At 39.8% G+C, this 20,914-nt stretch overlaps 1 protein-coding gene across 1 annotated transcript in view; it reads right to left on the bottom strand.

The window, feature by feature from the left end:
- Positions 1 to 1,832: 1,832 nt before the first annotated feature.
- fgfrl1a (fibroblast growth factor receptor like 1a) overlaps positions 1,833 to 20,914 on the bottom strand; it is a 43,083-nt gene continuing 24,001 nt past the window's right edge. Inside the window, exons 4-7 of the mRNA XM_053505481.1 lie at positions 6,455 to 6,532; positions 5,005 to 5,289; positions 3,976 to 4,329; positions 1,833 to 3,761 (exon numbers count right to left, since the gene is read on the bottom strand). Coding sequence (XP_053361456.1) covers positions 3,370 to 3,761; positions 3,976 to 4,329; positions 5,005 to 5,289; positions 6,455 to 6,532 — 1,109 coding nt within the window. The 3' untranslated portion in view covers positions 1,833 to 3,369. The remainder of the gene's footprint in view (positions 3,762 to 3,975; positions 4,330 to 5,004; positions 5,290 to 6,454; positions 6,533 to 20,914) is intronic.

Below are 20,914 nucleotides of genomic sequence, written 5' to 3'. Positions count from 1 at the left end.
GTTCTACCACCTGTTGACTACGATACGAGTGTTTTGTCTGTTTCTCCTGCGCTCTGTTTTCTTTCAGTGCATCACAGAGTGGCATTTACGAAAGGCAGAAGAAATTCAGCCCATCATCATCATTCTCACCCTGCACCTTTACAGCACTAACAGAAATGTTCCCCCTGGACTAACACGCGACGGGAAATTTTTACGAATCTCTTACTTCCTCTAGGGTGGTCTGAAAAAGGCAACAGGTATGCAGACGGATAAACAGAGGTCCTATATAATTTCTTCAACATTCGTGAAGATTCACATGTCCGGCACGTCCCTGCTTTTGATACCCTCGTGCCTGAGTGATGTCAGCGTAGCAACCGAGAGATTCCTTTCCTCTCAGGCAGCCTTGGCAGGATGTGTAAAGAAAGGGCCGAAAGACAACACCGAGATTAGGCTGCTTTTGTCACGGTTCTGTGGCAGACTTTAAAGGCCTTGGCTCCACTCCCATCTTACAGATTCTTTTTTTCCTTCGATATCTCTCTCTCGCTCTATTTTGTTTCTTTTTCTTCCTCTGTTTCTGCATTACCCTCTTTCATACAAGCAAGGTAAACATATAAGGTGAACTGCTTGTGCACATTATTACAAAGGGGGATGTTTTTTTTATTTTTCAGCCTTTTAAGCAGCCGCTTTGTTGCAGAACCATTCTGCCTGTTTGAAAGAAGACAGAAATGCAAACAGAGGGCTCATTCTTTGAAAGGAGTGAGCAGGTATTCCCAGGTGTTGCCATCACAGACGCATAGAGTTTCCGTTTCAGCGTGAATCAATGAAGGCGCTCGCTCGCCACTACACGAACGGCTGTTCAATGTCAAAAAGAAAAAAAGAAAAATGAATGTTGTGCAATGTAGAATGACAGAGACAATTAAAAAACACAACAAGTCTTTGATTATTATTTTTCTTCCTAGTTTGTTATATTTCTGATCAACAGAGTTAATAGTTTCATTAATTCATACTCTGTTTGGGCACAAACGAATCATAAAGAAGAACAGATATGTAAGGAAGAAAACATGACAGGGCGTGCTGTTCTGGGACAACAATAAATGCCAGGGGTGTGTGATAGAGGTCTTAGCCGGATGTTATTTTTCCATCACAACACATCCTGACCTTTTATTCCTCTCATAGAACATAATTTTACCATTCATTACTATTTTAAAGCTTGTCACTGCAAATATAAATCATATTCTACCAATGGTGGAAGAGCGTTGTCACAAGTACAACTACACTTTACATATAAATGTAATAATGCTGTTTATGCCCATTAAAGACAACTGATATTCTTTAGTGGTGGTTAGATGGATGGGGATGATAGGAAATGTTATCTGAATTCACTCAATCCCTTACTTCTGCCATGCAAATAGTGGCAACCAATAGGCAATCTCCAGTTCTGAAAAACAAGCCAACGTTTTTATTCTTCATAGCAAGATTTCCCATTCAAAACAACTGTGCAACTATATTAAGCCATAAAATTAGGGGTTTGGCCAATTTGAGTGACAGCTGCATTGAAGGTTTCAAACCGCTAGCTGTCTGCTATGCTTCACTTTAGAGCCAGCTCCTGCTAAGATGGCGATGACCAGGGCTCCCATAGTTTCCCTCCACTCTTGAGAAAATCTCTAGGTGATGTCACAGAGGGTTTGTCCAGTTATTTTTTTTGGTTTACAGTCTATAAAATTCCCTCAATCCCTTACTTGATCCCTCGATGCCACCTAAATAGATTGACAACATTAAAATAAGACAAGTCGAGCCCCCAAAAAGATTTATCATTTTATTGTCAATGATAAAATGATATCAAATGTAACAAACATAAAGTTTTTTACCACATAAAAAGAGGCCTGACTGTACAAGATTGTCCATACATAGATAACTAATTACTAACTTTTTTAAACTGCACATATAAATATTTTACACTTAATAATATGCTACATAGCTTACATTGCAGCTATAAAAAAAATAAAAATAAAAATAAAATCATTATCTATCGTTTCATTTGGTTCAAAACATTTATGTAATGCCCAATTTCATCACAGAAATAATGCTAGCAAATAAATTAAATCAATCTGTTAACTTTTAGAGTGATTTTGAGTAATTCCTAACATAATGCCACCCTAAATGTTCTTACCACTACAATTGAAACTGTGGAATAAGTGCGTTAATATAATATAGATTCAAAATTTGGCAGTGTGGTCTGCACTCCTACAGTTGGGTAATTACAGATAAAACAGAGACGATGGATTGGGATTAAGTCTGATTTTTAAAGCCCTAGCACAGAAAACCCCAAACAAATAAAAATAGACATTGGGCTGCCATTACTTGAGCAGTCAAAGGCATTTTACACAGTTTTCATATAGTGGTCAAGCTAATAAAAATATGTCCAAAAGGCAAACTAGTTCAATCAAAAGGGCCACCTGAGACGAAGGAATTTGTATCGATATCCCGTACCTGAACTTTATAACAGATATTGCTAAGTTCTGATAAAACAACAACAACAACAAAAACAGGCACTTGTGTTGTTTTTTATCCATTAAGTGAAGATACACTTAAAAATAACTACATTTGCAAAAGACTGATATATTGAAACATTCATGTACTGTACCAAAAATGAAAGCCCATCTGATATGTGAAACCTCACAAAATCAGCAAAAACATGTACATACAGACTCTCATGCAGTCAGGTTAGAAGTAAAGGGCTTATTAGTGTCTAAAAATCCAAATTTGGCATATGCGGATTAAAAAACAACAACAAAAAAACTGACATGAAATGATAATCCGGTTGAGGTTGCAGCAACAAAAATATTTTTAATGTAATTTGGTGCTAATGCGAAACATTCCTTTTGGCCATATCCAGTCGGTCTGTGAAAAAGTATTAAAGCTGAGTGATCAAAGAGGAGGTGGATCACAAGGCTGGAAAGACCAAGCTCATTGTTCATAATGAGTTGTAAAAGAGACAGTACATTCACTTTTTTCCCATTTACCATGTACATGTTCCAGAACTGACCTGAAAGTGTGTTTAGTTTTGTATGAAACAATTGCATCTTGTCTATTTTCAATTGAGGCTCATTTTGTGTCATTGTCTCGTTTATTCCTTAGCCATATCTCATGGTTAACTTGGGGAAGTAAACTCCTAAATCCCGTAAAAGAAAGCAGTTTTATATGAAGCAACCTGGCTTACGTCTTTGGAGTAGTGGTGCAGCTTGGCCCGAGTGTTTGCTTTTGCTTAAAGTTGGTTGAATTTCCACAAATCCAAACAAAGCAAAGAGCAACTGCAACTGTTGAGGTCAGTATTGAGGAAAGAACAGGAAGCTCAGACCTTAAACAGGAACCCTGTGGGAAATCAGGAGGCTAACATTGGTAGTGGATGTGCTGGTGTTGGTGCACCTTTCCGTCCACGTGTGAATGTGTGTGCGTGTGGATGTCTGTTAAGATCTTTGGGTAGATCTTGGGGCCAAGAAGAAGCTGTTGTTGTTGCTGTTGACTCATGTACTCCTCGTAGCTTAAAGAGCCCATGCAGTCCTTATCAGCTCCGGGCATCGGGCGCTCTCGAGGAGGCTGCCGATGGCCGTTGGCCTGGGCGGAGACGATGGCTCCTGAGGAACAGTGCTTTTTCGATTGGCAGAACCACAGGAGGATCGTGCCTAGGATGAAGACTACGCCAGCAGGAATGCCAATGATGACGGGCCAAGGAAGCCCAGGAGATGGGACGACAGGGGCATGAGGAAAGAGGCGCTTGGTGTCTGAAATACAATAAGATCAAACCAAACTTTAAAATCTTTCGACTGTACATCTACATCTGTAATGTTATTGAGAACCGTTAACAGTCCATCCTATAAAATTTCTCTCATCTTGACTTCTTAAAAGCAATGCTTCAAAATTTTTTATTTTAAAAGTTTAAAGGACACAAAATCCTTTATTTTAAATCTAAGACAACAGAACAACAGTGATACAGACCAGGCAGAACGGTGAGGAAAGCACTGCGGAAGCTGTAGCCCATAGTGTTGGCACCCAGGCAGATGTACATGCCTGCGTCTTCTTCCTTGGCACGGGTAATGAGCAGCTTGTTGAGGTAGGAGCCGTCGGGCCGTGACCACACCTCCCCGGTGGGCAGCACTACGAAGCGGTGCTCTCCAACCTCAATGGTTGAATTGTACTTGTTCTCATCGCCAGGCTCCACTCTCTTCAACCACTGGATAACGGGTTTGACATCGCTGCGTACTTTGCACTGGAAGGATGTGGTGCCACCGTAGTCTACTGTTGTGTTTACAGGATGTGTGCCGGTCAGGATGGGCTTAGAGTTGGTGCGCTCTGTAGGTATAAACAGAATATCTAAATTCAAAATCTGTATTAGGTATAACAGAACATCTAAGATGCCATATATTGCACAGGCAAGAGCGAGTTTCACATCCCCCTTGCTTGAAGCACGGCTGTATGGAAACGTGTGTTTGTAAAGTCAGCAGGCACAGCTGGGATTTAATCTATAGCAGATGGTAAATGAGATGGCTACAATCTTTCTAGCTCTCTGAACTTACCACCAAACAGTCACCTTGTCATAGTTCTGCACATTAAACCAGTCTAACCACTCAATAGGAGCAAAGCTGTTAATAAAGCCATAAGACTCTTTACTAAACAGCAGCTTACTCCAAATAATTACTCAACATCCATTATTCAGCATAAACTGCTACAGAACAATCCAAATTCATCCCACATTTATCACAAACTCCATTACACCACTCATATTCCATTCTGGCTGCTTCATATTAAGCTTATTTTTATGTTCTCAATTTAGGTGACAGAAAAAATAAATCTGTTGTGAACTCAAGCAGGCCTTTAAAAGGCCTTTTGTTTCAGGGCCAAACAAACAAATGAAAAGCAGATACTGCACATTAACCAGGCACCTTTTCTCTGCTAGGTCTATTAAACTGACACATCATGTCTGACACATTCAGAGATGAGCACAGAGGGGAGAATCAGATGACTTACGGATAACTTCCACTTTGTAGGTGGCGTTGATTTCTCCGGCGCGATTGGATACGTGGCAAGTGTATTTGCCGCTGTGCTCCGGTGTAAGGTTTTTCAGGCTGAGCGTCCATTTCTTCTTGCGGCTCTCACCAACCTCCTCGGGTGTGAGTGGTCTGCTGTCTTTTAGCCACACAATATCAGGTCTAGGGTTCCCACTAGCAGTGCACTTTAGGCGCACTGAGCTGCCCACTGGCCGAGCTATCACCCGCTTTCTCATTTTAGCCGGCTGGGTGAACCGGGGACGCACTGTAAGTAACAACAGAAAAATATGCTTTAGAATCTCAGGAAAAACTAATTTCATGTCCTTTTTATGAGTCGCATGCATTTTAGAAACAATGGAACCTAATACATGATAAAGAAAGGCTATGGCTGCCTCTAGCAAATTACTAATCCACTTACTGGACTAAAACTGTAATATGAGCAAAATTAAAGTCAACACTGGAAATTAGCTACTCGACTATCAAAGCCCAATATAATATCCCTATAATGCGTTTTTTTAACACCACTCCCAGTGCCAATTCTGCACAATGTGTGCAAAGTGTTTTTGTAGGGTCTGGGGTTATAGACTTTCTGAAGGCACCATGTAATTTTTCACAACATTGATGATGTTACAATGAAAATATCTCACACAAGGGCTGAAGTTAAGCTCTTGTGGAGGCCAATATTATTGAGCAAAGCGCCACCACATGAGGGCAATTTGACAAAGCAAACAGCAGCTGCTCTGAAGTTTTAGCAGGCCGTTGGTTGCTGGCTGTTTATACTCACAGCAGAGTCCGAACAAACAGCAGGACAGAACACACAATAGTGAACTCGGCCTGTCTCTCTATTGAGTGCAGGCGGCGCTCAGTGGGCGCTAACAGTTCAGACCTGATATCGAATTGGATGGTGGCCGTTGAAGAGGAATGGAATGCTTCCCCCCTTGCATGATACTTAAATAGCCTGCACTTTGGCTTGTCGAATGCAATCGCCAAAGAAAAACCTGAGTCTATAGTTGGAGAAGGGCGCGATACCAGTGTAGGGTAGGACAAGAATGGCTGTGTTATAATCGGTCAAGCTTTATAGAACTTGACATTTTGACTGAACATAAAGAAGCAACTGCATACTATTTCTGTTTAAAGCTTAGAAAATCTTACTTTCTTGCATATGGTAAATGATGTGTATCCTTATATACATGGAAAAAGGCCACTTGCTTATAAATGAAATTAGAACTAAAAAAATTTTAACTAAATTTATGCCTGCTTATTTCCTTGAAACCACATTGTATCAACCTCAAGTCATGGTATACGACTCTAAGCCTAAAAGAGATGCTTATAAAACTCTTGGCAAATTCCTTTTTCATCTTGGGAAGCAATTACAGCTAATAGGGCTAAAAAGAGTTCAAAGTGAATTTCAGAGAGCTCTAGCACCTTACCCAGTTTTCCTGACGGGTCAGGGGAGAACTCTGCATCTCCAGCTGGTCTGGCACCGTCCTTCCCCGTGCTCGAGTCATCTGCGCAGCGAGAAGACAGTCTTTGAAGCTTACATATCAAAGCGCATCTTTGCATTTCAGTCATTCCTGGAGACACCACTGTTTCTGCACTCGCGCAGATTTCATCTTTAACAGAAACGTAAATCTGGCTCAGGATAAGTCGGGCGAGATGACAAACATGATACAGTAGCTGAGAGCAGCGCCATGGCTGACTTGTGATTCATTTGCCTAAGGGTGCCAAATGAAACTGTAAGACTCTGTGTTAGCAAAAACTATCTGAGATGATTTATGCGCTGAGACCGAGGTGCTTTTAGGAAAAACAATATGATCTGGATTAAATGTTGCATGCTGCTGCTGTAGGGGAAGAAAACTCTGTCGAAAAGACAGTCAAATTATTCAAGTCAATGCAGTAAAAATAAAGAACATCAAGACTGTAATTAGTGTGCAGCCAATTCAAAGGCCACTATTCTTTGGGGTACTTGCTCAACTTTTTAAGAGTAAGCTTCAAGAGGGATGGAGAGAGAAAAGTGCGAGTGGAAATTCAGGGCTTTTCTGCTCCGGTTACATCCCCCTCCTGCCAGATCATCCATTCAACACATGACTGGCATTTTCAGAGCTGTCAGCTCTTTGAACCTGTCGGCAGGCTGGTTTGATCTGAGAGTGTACACAGTTTAATGCTGCTGCAGGAGAGCCTCCAACCTGGGCAGAGAAACGACTTGGCCCATTACGCACCCAGCTTCATTATTATACTCTCCAAATCCCAGTCTTCCCCTTTGCTGCGCCTCATCAGCACATAGCTCTTTTGTTCGGGTTTTATACTCATCGGAACAATTACTCAGAAATTTTTGTTGGATCGATAACAATGGATTCTGGGCTTGGCCCACAGACTCGCTTTAAGCTTAGCACGTATGTTTAGTATCATTCATAAAACTTTTCCTTAAGGCCAGAACAGCAGTTTGAGGCTTTGGTTAAGAACAAGTGCCAATTTTTTTAACTTTGCAATAACATACACATCCTTGCAAAAGCTCATAACCGCTGCGAAACACCGTCTCTTTAAACGGGTTTGATTCAGGGAAAGTAGAGAAAGTGTGGGTTTTCAGGTTTCCAAACAAAATTCCGCTTTCTTTTAATTAAGTACAATTGTCATGGTGGTGAGTTAAATTTCACACATTTACCAGCCTGCAGTTCTAACAGTTCTTAGCCGAGTTGAGACGGAGTTGTTTGGATAACCCCTTCTGCGTGTTTGCTTTTACATCGGCTGTAAAAAACATGCCCTGTTCTACAGGAAACCTGAATCCACCGAGCCTTGTTTTTCTCCAAGATTATGTCTGTCAGATGTTTTAATGCTCAGGGGCCCTCAAGGTAAAGAGCTAGCTCGAGTTAGCTAGGACGTAAACGAAGCCAGGAAACCACCTCCATGTTGTACAATCCAACTTCTTGATTGGCTGTGTGGACTTCTCAGGGCTAGCTAAACAATGCTGTCCAAATCATTACATAAAAATTTCTCTACATCCATGTTATATATATATTTTTTGCAGCCACCTATAATTAACACTAATTAGGGTGTTATGAACATTATTCTGATCTGGTCAAGACAGCAATGATAAATGAATGTTTTTTTTTGAAGGAGATGTCTTTTTCAGCAGAGGCCTCTAAAGGAGCGTCAGTACGGTGGACTTGTGTTAGCTGTTAGTTTGGCTTTGATTTACTGAATTACAGCATGCAGCTTATGGAAACCATTACTGATTTTGGTGTTACACAGCCTCGTATTAACAGCCAGCTCCGAATGGTGAAAATTTATGAGCCGTGGTCACAGTGGAGACATTGCTACATTACAGACTACAGTCATACTCCGAAATGAATAACAACTGACAAGTTGACAGATTAACTGCCTGTCAAGTGTATTTACGTTCAGCTAGACGAGTGGATCCTTAAAGCGTTTTTTTATTTTATTTGAGGCAATGAAACTGTGTTATGTGTTACACCAGAAAGAACACGCTATGATAAAGTGAAGTAGCCCAAAAATCACCTCGATACTTTTCTGAAGTCAGGACACATTTTATAATTCAGCTCACCCGATACTGACAGGGTCAGAACCTTTTTTCTCTTGAGCTTGAAACATCTGTTGGATGGATACGTCATGCAGAAGGAAGAAAAAAAAATTTCAAATTCTAATCCAACTATATGCTCGGCTGGTGACTCTAAAAACCGCTGTTTCCTTTTTAATATTCCCTTCACTTTGATTTTAATAACTTGCGACTAAGTCCACAACAACTCGCAAATTAAGATACAAATGTATAACACGGCACCTGGGGAGTTTAAAAAAAAAAGGTTACAAAGCGCTATTGAAATCATTCTCCAAGTTCCTACAAAGGCTCTGACTATGACTTCTTCCATAACGTCACCTTCCTATTGACTCAGAGGCAGCATGATTAGCTACAGTCCTTCTCGCTTTGGCACAAGCCCTGACAGTCTGCCTCCATCCCTGCTACGCTGAGGAGCATGAGACAGCTTTACTAAGGCCTTACTCCGGCAAATAAGGTCTGACCTTGCATTAAGTATTTCCTTTTCTCTTTTAAGGATTACTGCCGCAGAGGGACAAGATAATGACTGTAGTTTATGCGTTTTTTGGCCTCTGGCTTTCAGAAATCAAGGTTGCATCTAGGAAAAGGGGAAAGTCAGCAAAATGTTTAGGATTTGTCTCCTAAAGGTATTATAGTACATAGTAATTGTGAGGCCCCTGAGAAAGAAAAACAACAGGAAGTTTTTAGGTTTAAGCAACCTTACCTTATAGAAGGTATGAGGTATGCAGAAGTCTGCAATAACCCCATCTGGGATAAAGCAATTACTGGAGATGGCAGATTTTTTTTCTGCAATTAAGGCATTAAATGCATTTCAATACCAGGGCAGCCTAGTAGGGAGCCTATCCCAGGAGACTTAGGGCACAAGGCAGGGTACACCCTGGACAGGATGCCAATCCATCGCAGGGCACACAGACATACACACTCACACACAATTAACCTCACCAGGTTAAAACAGTCAACCAGGTTTGGACTTTGGGGAAAAAAACGGAGTACCCAGAGGAAACCCACCAAGCCTGGGGAGAACACGCAAACTCCATGCACACAGGGACGGGAATCGAGCCTGGCCGGGAATCAAACCTGGACCCTGAAGGTGCACGTTGAAAGTGCTAACCACTATACCATTGTGCCGAATTCCTGTTCCAACTGGCAAATAAAAAAATAGAAAATCTCCATGATTTAGCAGGGGACCAAAAACATACGATGAAAAGATGCTGCATTGCCTTGGATTTGAATACATCATCCACCAGACCATTTCAGGGAAGTATTGGACTGAGGCTACTACAATAAGTACACCCAACGCCTCAGACACACATATCCTTGAGATTACTTCACAAGGAAGTCATGCTGGCTGTTTGACGTGTCATGCCGGTGGGGGTTTGATCGCAGGCCATCAGTGGTAATTATGGCCACCTGTGTGGGAATGCAAAGTGAAGCCTGCATCAGGCTTTGTTTGTTTAGATTAGCCCTTGTACCACACCACTAGTGTGCTTGTGTCATCCTTATTCCAAATAGCTTGCCCCAATAATTTGTAATTTGATAATTTTAGATCTGACAACATTTTCCAGCCATGGAAAACATCTGTATTGGAGACATACAGACATACAGATATAAATGCATACAGACAGACAGACAGACAGAAAGTTTTTTGAGCCTGGTTTTGGGTCCTTCAATGTTTGAAACAAAGATATCGTTGAAAGCATGAGGTCTGCCCAATATACAGACAAAAACTTTCTTTTATTTATATAGATTCCAAAAAGCTTACAATTTACCACAATTCTTCCAGCTTGTAACATTTCTTGGAAAGTTCTTAACTAAATTCTAATCATTTCAAATCAACTTAGTTGTTTTAATTCCAGGGCAGTAATTTGATAGGTCTGAAACTGTGACTTTTCTTTTGCCAGGTAGCGTACCTTAATCTGGTGACCAGTCCTTTTAGCAAATATCACACATGCTTGACTGGCTTACTTGATTTGTGCGTTTCATTACACTTTCTAATCACGGCCTTAGCCAGCATTGCATTAGCCACTTAAAGGCATTTTGCTCTCCTTAAAACCCTTCCCAGGGTTATGGAGGACCACATGCTGATGTTCTCACAGCAGTGTTTAAGAAAGCAACAACATGTCATCACTAGAAGGCCATGCTGTCTGAAACCTCAGCGAAAATTCACGGCAGGATCAAACGTTAGTGAGATGCGTAACAGAGACTGCCTTTTATGTTTACACCCGTCTTCTTTCAATTCCTTTAACACTGTGACATCCAGTTATCTTTCCCGTACTTACAATATTCCCTTTTATATGCATCTATTATTACAGAATACAGGATTTAACAGCGTAGTCAGCGAGCATGTGGAAATTGGGTAGTAAATGTCGACTTTGATATATTTTAGTGGTTTACACTCCATGAGTTAAGTATCATGTTCTGCACACATCCGCAGTAAAAGTTCCCGATTGGCTCGCTCTTTGCAAAGCTCGGCACGCAGCGGCACTTGGAAAGCACATTTTCTTCATGCCTTTGTTCGGCGGCTGCTTTATGTCATGTTTGCACTTCATTTTTACATGGCGAAATATTAAAACAGGGAGATTTCTAAAGATGGATATTTATGGGATGCTGAACAGAAGTGACTATAAGGACAAACTCCACAAGCCTGGAAAGTTTAGGAGGTTATGAGTGCTGTGTGTGTATGGCAGGGGAAGCTTGAATTTAAAATTAATGGCGTCTGATTTTTTTCCCCCCAAAAAATGTCTGATTCACAACATTTCCTAAACTTTCTGAAAAAAACAAGTACTGAACACATAGTCATAATACTGACATTATTGTTTTGAATATCAGGTGCATAATAAACCTATTTGGCATAAAGCAGGAGGAGTTCTAGGCATTTCTAGACGCTGGACGCTGCCCACCTGCTTTCGCGGACCCCCCCGCCCCTTTACCCTCTCGCCCCAGCTGCCCGCCTGTAACTCTAGTAAACATCAAGGGGAGGACTGAGCATTACTGAATTAACATATCTCGGATATTGATTGCAGCGAACTTCCTTTGAAACAGACACCTTCGCCTCGGCACGCTGAACTCACTTGCTCATTCTGAACAAATTGTTTAGGAATAAGAACGATGCCTGAGAAGGTAAGACTGAAGGTGTCAGTTTTACACTAACCGAAATAAATTAGTGAAACTTTAACTTCATTAAATGCTAAATTGTAGCCAGTACACTTAATGAGTCTTGGTGTGGTTAAAAAAAAAAAAAACACCGCCACAAATCTAAACAAAATAGGTAAACCATTAAAAAAGCACCCCACACAATGTTTCTTTAAGGATTTTTTGTTCCAGGGGGTACAAAGCATACAAGTAAATCAAGTACAGTTATGCTATACTTTGACAGATTAAACTATTCTGTAATGTTTTATAGTCACTGTTTAGAGAACCTGCACTAAAACTCCTAATTTCACATCATTTAGTTTCATTTCAGTTCTTGGCAAACACAAGATTGTGATTCATGGGTTATAGCCCCAAAATCACTGTAGAAGTCTGTAAGGAGTTTGAGCTACTCCAACATTTTAATCAACAATACAAACACTATTTAAAAAAAAGATTTTGCATATTAAGAGCCATGCCAATGAAAACAGCTTTGCAAAGGAATCATGAGCGTACAGCTCCAGAGAAAGTATTATAAAGAAGTCTGAAGCTGGTAATACACGATACATTCCATCAACAGATATTTTCATCGGTGCTGTGCGGAGGCACCCCGTTCCCATTTGAAGATGACAGAAGGAGTTAAGAGAAGGGGAGCTGATGCCAATACCCTGCGAGCCACTTTCTGTCTGACAATCAGCAACACATGTCTAAAGACTTACTCACGCTTCAGAATCATCTGCCCCATTCTCATATTGTACTTGTCTCAAAACAAGGGATTACACAGGGATTGATAAAACTCAAGGTTTAGACACCACATCAAAAAAACAAGGAAATGTCAGCTACACTGGTTCACCACATTGGTATATCTTAATCTTTGTTACAACGCACCATGAAGTTGTGTTGGTTATGGACTTACTACAATCCAGAAATGAGTGGAAAAATATTTTCTACCCGGCCACGATTAAACAAGTCTTGCAGGCGCAAAAAACAGCAGGGTTCATTTTCAAAGTTCAAAGCTTGTATCATTCATGAAATTGTTACAAGATTAAAATCTGTAATTAAGACTAGCCTTAATCAAAATAAAATTTATTTAATCAAAATAAAATTAAAATAAACTATATTAATGTGTTTCCAAGGGGATTCATTCCAATTGTTGGCCAAAGCAAAGAAGAACTGAGGAGATTGCTGAAATTAGTAGTAGTAGGTTAAGAAGTGTCCAACACCGTGTTAAAACCTGGAAGAATAGTGCTGAACCATTAGTCAGAAAAAAAACAAAAACAAGCAAACATGAATGACTGTGATTGCAAATCACTTTTCATTGTAAAAATTGACAGTAGAAAACACAGCTATGTTTAAAAGTGAAAATAAATGCATTTCCACACAGACAATGCGAAAGGAATCACAGTATTGGGACATTAGGTCATTTTCCTATAGTTGTGTCTATAGGAAAATGACTGCAAAAAAATAAATGAATGCAGGAAAAAGATTTCAATTTGCTAGGGACAGTAAAGATTGGACTTTGGAGCAATGGAGTTTGGAGCAACGAGTTTAGATAAACCCTATTCCAGAATGGTGAGTGCATCAGGGTAAGAAAATTATGTTGCATAAGGTTGTTGAAAAAATGGCATGTAGAAATACAGGCTGCAAATCAAAATTAAAGATGGTCCAACATAATATTCATACAAGTGACAATTTTTCCAGCCGTGCAGTTTGTAAAAAGAGACAAAACGCAAATTTGAAAAATAATGAAGTTGGATGAGGTACGAGGCATTAAACACCAGGCGGGATTCAAGTGTTGTTTATTAAGAGCAAATCTTTAATCTTTAATTGCACAAGGCTCAGAAATACAAGATGTAACTTGTGCAAGTCTTTCCGACAGCAGGGTACAAAAAGAAGCTAAACTGAGAACAGGTGTATTGGGGACAGACCAATGACCAGACAGGGGTTGAGTTAGGATCAAGAAGCAAAACTAAATTTCCCTGCAGTAGTTGGATTAGTGACTGGAAGTGTGAATGAGTGTGTGATTGTGTAGGGTGTACTCCCACCACATACCCAGGACTCTTGTGATAGACACAGGATCCACCACAACCCTGACCAGGATAAGCAGGTTACAGAAAATGAATAAATAAATAAATAGTGTGTATTTAACATTTATGTCTGAAAAGCGTACAAAAGTGTTTAAAAATGCGCCTCAAGCATATATTTAAAAATACTTCAATCGAAGCCATGTACAGTACACTAGTAAAAACATCACATCTTCCTTATACAGTTTATAATAACTGTTTTTGATTATTCTACATTATGATCAAAGCGACCATACCATTAGAGATTTTCTAAAGGAACAAACAGCAACAAATCAGCTCCTGGGGGAAAAAAAAAAGCAGTGCTCTCAAAAACAGGGACAATCATACTAAACAAAGCGCTGTGAGACTTCAAAGGCAGTCCTCTGATGAGGCAGTGTCTTCTCCTCAAACAGATCTGAACTAATTGGTGCGTCTATTCTTCCTGACCACACTTCACTTGTTTCCTTTTATACAGGTTGCACCACTGTGTAGTCAGGGCTCGATAATCAGAAACCGCCCAAAGAAAGAATAGCGAGGGAGCTGTACAAAGACCACCTCTAATGAGAGAGGATTCCTCTGCTGTACCAGTCACCCAGCACCACAGAGTAAAAGCTATTATATGTCGTTAAAAGGGTGGAAACTTGGGGTAGGTGTGTAGATGTGGGGCTCAAAAGGATATAGGCGCCACCCTCTGTGTCGGCCCCCTAGTACCTCCACGGGGAACAATGGAGGAACAAGCTTAATCCTGGCCAGCATATAATGAGCTATAAGCTTTCTTTTCAGAGCAAAAATGCTCTCGCTTCTTTGGCCGCTAATCAGGGACAAAATGCCCCTATGCTTTTCAGCACTGCAAATCCTCATTCCTTTGCAGGTTCTCTCTTCTCTTGTTTTGCGTTTTCAAGTGTCCAAGATTGAAGAGGAGAAGAGCTTAAGGTCTATGAGAATGGTCAGGCATCTGGACGCATGGAAGCTTTATGTTCAAGTGGGCCTTTTGAGGCTGCCCAAAAAGATACACAAGTTGTTCTGCATTCAAGACAAAGAAGACCATGAAGCAAATACAGAGCTTTTATACTTTTTTTTTTCATGTCTCTTTCAAACAACCCCAAATCTCATATCTAACTTACTTATGGTCAGGACATCCATCAATCATAAATATGCTATAACCTGGATGTCTTTAAGAATCAGCTATTCTCATTTTAGCCAAAAAAAAAACCTAAAGTGACCGATGGGCAAACTTCAAAGAGCTGTGAATTTATTTTGATGCATGTAATACTTTTTTGCCCTCTTGTCTAAATGTCAGAGCAATCTGTTAAAGCTAAATGACATTTAACAGGCTTTAAGACGAAGGTTTTGTGGGCTGGCAAAATTAAATGTTTCGCAAACCAAACTTCAAGTTTACAGTTATGCTCCCACTGGCACGGCCAGACCTCTTACAGATGAAACAAATGACTTCCCAATTTATCGTGAAGAGGCAATTAGGTGTTACAAATTAACAAAGCATTCCAACCAGTGGGGAGGATTTTCAACAAGCAACAGGGAATGCGAAACAAGCCTTGGTGTGTAAAGGACATGTGAAGAGCGTTAAAAAAAAAAAAAAAAAAAAACTACACTACTGTTTGTTTTTAGTCTTTGCCAGATGACTAACATGCATATGAAAGATCATCCTCACACTATGCATGATTCACCTTCAGTCAATTCCTTCACATTTACTTTGCTTCAAAGCAAACCTGATGACATTCATATTCAACTCTTATTTTCCTCCATGAATCATAGTGGACACACCTAGCCAAGAAGCATTTTGCAAATTCCTGGCCTGCAGATTAGACTTCACCTCCTGTCTCCTCCATCTCTTGCTAGACGATGAAACCATGCAGAACTGCGATATGGGTTGTGTTGAGACTCTGCCTCCCCCTGTTAGAGCCTTCATAAACAAGCAGGCGTGAAATGTAATCCCCTGCCTTATACATTTGGCCGTTCCTAGCCGCTTGAGTGCTTTGTTTGCATTTTCCCCCTTTTTCCGGATCTTTGAGTGGCTCCCTTTGCCAGGGCCTTTGAAACTCAAGCTTGCCCCCACCTGTAGAGGGACGAACACTATGTTTACATTATTGTGTGCTTAAAATGGCATCTTCATTTCCTCTGCCTTGTTTCCGGATGAGTCGGTCACTAACAATACAAAAGAGGGAGGATCTGTTTGTCTTGTGGTGGTGGTGCTTTGATGAAAAAAAAATCCTGGATCATACCCAAGTTTATTCTGATTCACAAATGAAATGTTGATTCACCGGTGATGAATATAAGGATCAGAGTGCATGAACTGTTTGGATGAAGACCTGGAACACTTGTTAAACTTTTTTTTCCTGAGGTTTGTCCGTAGCATATTTTGGAGGAGTGAAAATCAGTGCAAGTTTATTTATGATAAGGTCTGTCTGCTGAGTCTGTATCAAAGAAAAAAGGATTGAGTATAACATTGTAATACTGTAACTTAATAGCCTTTGAAATCTTTACCGTAAAAAGTCATACATTTTTACATTTGAAGGTCAGCCAGGTCTTACTTGTTTTCTGTTTTCATAAGCTACTATTTCTCGCTCTGATAAAAGGGAGTGGAACAAAGCCATGCTTTGCAGAAAAACATGGAAAACCTTCTGTTTTTGAATGACAAAGTTGGTAAAACAATGGGTAAAAAAAGTAAAAGGGTATTCTCTGTTCTGTCGCTTTCCTGCTTTTTATTCTGAAGTCCTGATCCATCTTGGCCTTGCTTCACCAAGCGTGTCACTCAGTCTCTGGCAGACCCTGATGGCAGGCAGGCCAGTGGACACATGACCACTGAAGCTGAGCAAAGTACAAACGAAGACAAATCTACTGAGAAGCCTGCCATAACAGGTTGGTTAGCACATGAAAGGAGGGCAAAAGGAGGGCTTTGTATTCCTTTTTTACGCCCATTTCCTCTGTTTTTCCCAATTCCGGGACATCCTCTACTTAAACTAACAGAGTTTCGATTTCTTTCTGAAGTGGAACCTCAATCTCTGCTTTGCACCGAAGATGTATAATGCCAAAGAAAACCATTGTATAGGAGATACTCCAATTTTATGGCAATTAAACCAAGCTTATTGTGTAACTTAACACTGGATATCTCATTGCTGTCCTCCATGAATTTAATTCCTCTGAACTGCTTTGAAATTGGTTTAATATCTAATCGGAAATTTTTAAGGGGGCCTGCGAAGGTCACCAGATTGGGCCGCCATGCGATCTGTTTTCTTAGGTTCTGCCCCAAGACAGCTGTGGAATCTGACACTTGTGTCAAGGAGTGCGTGGAGAAAAGAGATTAAGGAGAGCGCAGGCGGACTTTCTCATTCTCGTCACGTTCATCGACCCAACAGTGCAGAAGGACAACTTTCTTTTAAGTTCTCCTCAAAAGATTGCTGTGATGAATGCCGTGAAACATGAGCTTTCGGCATGTTTCGACTTTGTTAAGCATTCCGTGCAGAACGAGAAAAAAAAAAAACAGCCCTGGTGTACGGTCTCACAAAATTGCTTCCAAAGATATCATGTTGGAAATTTTGGGGTTTCCGGCAGCCCAGCGTATTCTGTCTCAACAGCCAGAAGGGAAGGAGAGTGTCGGTTTTGAAATGTCAGGTCTGTTTTTACAGTTCGTGTAAATCTCTCATTTGGTTTTGGAAGAGTTGATATAATTACATTCCAGGAAAAAATATTTCCCAAACCTAGTCCATTTCAAGCGCACTAGTAAGAAAAATAGATAAGGATATCAACTAAGTATTGATAAAGCCTTCTGTCAAGGGGTTGATAAGATCGGAATGTAGAATATATGACCTTTTAATATCTTATCATTCTGTATTAATAGTCTGCCCCCCAACAATAATAAATAAATAGAAATGTATGTGCACAAAAGCATTCAATTTCACTGCAAATAAAAAAGAAAAACTTCGCTAAGGTGCATAGAAATTGGTGAACTTGCTCTTGCAGACTGACCACCTCAGGGCATCTCAGGGAAGTCTTAAGGGAAGCACTGCATACAGATCAGCAGATATCTCAAGCTTCAGTTTTCCTGGATTAAGATCACTACCAGATGTTGGCTGAGCAGCAGCTTCTAAGGCCCAAACAAGCTCCACAAATCACTATAAATCACCAGGGACTTCTCTGTAGCTTCCTACATGTCTTAATTTTGCAATTACTTCAAGTCACGTCTGCACGAGTTCACAAACAAAGAGTAAATTTGTTTTAGCTGCATTGTTCTGTTTTAGTAGCCAGTTTATATTGGCAAGTGCCAACAAAAGCAACACGAACCATTACTGTAACGGTCTTTTTCTCAAACCGTATCATATAATGACTCTCTCTGCTGGCCACTCTCAAGGCTGCCTTTACTTTCAATAGTTTAGCCAGTGGTGCAGTTTCCTTCTCTGGTATAATAACACAAACCTTATCTGCAGTTAGCCTAAAAACCAGACTGTAAAAATATATGAACGCTGGACAAAGGCATTTCGTAAATAAACAGGGATATTTTTGTGGTGTGGGGAAAAATAAATCTGTCATCAAATGTGGATAAGATGAACTAGTGAGTGTAGGGAGTGAGAGTGGAAAAAGAAACAGATCACATTGGAGGACAGGGATCAGTGTGGAGTGGGGACCTATAAGAGGAACGAGTGGTTCCCAGAGCCAGCACTGCCAGAGACGGACGGATGCTAATGTCTTTCCCATCTGGCTTGAAGAAGGGCAAGGCTACTAATGAGTCCTATCAACACTGGTCTCCAGTCCTCACTGGGACATTTGATCACCAAGCCATAAAACACAGGGTGAAATAAACAGGCAGTCCCAGTACTTCAAAAACACATAAAGTTAAATCGAATACCCTGTACATAGGTATATAAATAATTTCAAAAACTGTTTTAGTCCCTTGTCCACACAAACTCAGTAAAGTTAAAATAAAAAATGTGTTTTTTAAAAACATCCTTCAATGTGGAGAAATTTATAATGTAAATGTTTTCAGGTTTCACATGGACAAGACAGAGAGATCTCCACCCACCGTTTCATGTGTCCTAGACACAACAAACTTGTGCTAACAAAATAGCAAAATTTAGAAAAGATTTTCCAGATTTTCTTTTCTTTTTTAATGTAGTCTTGTGGAATAGGTCCTGTACCTGACCAGTTTCAGAATTACCAGAATCATTCAAGCATGAAAAAAAACAAACATCTATCTTAAGGCATGAAGCAGTGAGAAACAGGTGCAGATGACAGATGATCAGGCCGGTGATGAGTATACTGGTGATGCTGAATGCTGAGTGTTTGGAACAGACGAGAGGGAAAATAAGGTTGCTGCTAAGTTTGTTACTAAACAACCGATCTTTAGGCACTTTGTAGCCTGTCACAATAAAACAATTGTTCCCATTTATTTAATTCAATCTACATAATTGAATTAAAATATTAGTACTGTGCAAATGTCTTGAGCCACCCCGCATTTCTTCATGTTAAATGAAATTACATTATGTAGAATAAATAAAAAAATGTATCAAGAATATCTGGAACTAATCTCAATGCTTGACTTTGTGGTTCTGAAAGTTGTACTCTAACATGTGGTTTAAGAAGTGGTAAGGAAGAGGTGATTGCTAAAACAAATTAAGTATCCTAATAAAACAAATGGGGAAAAATGAGGAATAAAGAAACAGGATTCCCTTAATATTCTTCGTGTTATGAACAAATGTCATTGCATTATGAATGCTGGGCCCGACTTGAGTGCAGATGCAAACAGATGAGCTTTTGTGTGGTAAAATATAATAAAAAGGAAAAGAAAGCTGAAAATTCTATTCTGAATGAAATGCAATTTAAGAGCAAGTGGAGACATGCGAGCGGTAATTTAAAAAAGGTGTCGATGTTCGTCTTGTGAGTGAGAACGTGAAAATATCAAAGGACAAACGCTTGCGGTTCAGGTGCGGTCTGAACTAATTACCGAGACCACCCACAGACCTGGAGAAAGGCACGGATCAACTTCCACCTCCGCATTCATGGTTTATTACTCGAATATGGTTCAATAGTTGAAAATGTGGCAGCACTTTACTTTTTTAAATGCCTTATATGTAACCAAATGCACAAGTTCACTAACTGCCAAAGTAATGCGTCATTCTATAACAATATTATTATAAGTGTGGCTCCTAAAATGTTATCCTAATCCTTAGAATAAAAAAAAGTCAGCCTATTTAACTGAACACAAAAGAATCTCGTATTTAAAATAGGATAAATATAAATTATACCTTTTGGTGGAGTCATCTGCTGATCATGTGATCAGACTGGCAAGGAGATAATGACACAATTCCCCTAAAAGCTGTTTCCATTCATTTCAATTTTAAAAGATTTTCTAGAATATGCTGCTTCAGTTGGGAGTCCAAGCCAATCTAAAATCTAAAAAATATTTTATTAATTTATTTTTTTCTGAGGGAAGCAATTGACTTGATTTGCCTTTTTTGGCTCATGGTCATGTTGCATTACATCAACTTTTAGATAATCCTAGATTTAGTTATTGTTTTCCTGTGACAACTTGGAATTCATTAGTCCTTCGGTTATTCCAGGTCCTTTAGGTCATGTTTTTGTAAATTAAAACCACATCATTATTCTGACTCCATTATTCGTTTTGTTTCTGTGCATGCATCAAAAGGAAGTAGTAGTTCAACCTTGAAATCTAATTCAGCATCTCTCTTGGTGCATGTGTTTTTTTCCCCTTATGGTAGATTGAACACAGGATAAAGAAATGCCTGTAGATCAAGGCTACTACTGTCTGTCTTTGCATTAGTTTTTGTCAGACAAAAAGATGTACTGTTTGCCAGTAAATGCATTTGAGTGTAATAAAAAAATTCAATGGTTTGGTGCAGCAAAGTGGAGCTAACTAAAACTGTTTACTTTGAGAAAGGTCAAGTTTCAAATACGACATCTTTTAATAAATGCTTAACTCAGATCACTATGATGTAATGCAAAGGGTTCACAAACTTTTCCCCTCACAGTGTAACTTAACTTAAAAATACAAAAGGTATACACTCTATGTCAGATTAGTAACAGCTTTAAACCTATACTAATTTCTACAATTAATTATATGTTGTAGCAGTGCAGATACGGATACAGAGCAAGGG

This window comes from Clarias gariepinus, chromosome 10 (assembly GCF_024256425.1).
Source record: "Clarias gariepinus isolate MV-2021 ecotype Netherlands chromosome 10, CGAR_prim_01v2, whole genome shotgun sequence".
NCBI classification, from domain to species: Eukaryota; Metazoa; Chordata; class Actinopteri; order Siluriformes; family Clariidae; genus Clarias; species Clarias gariepinus.
This window is presented reverse-complemented; position numbering and strand designations above follow the sequence as displayed.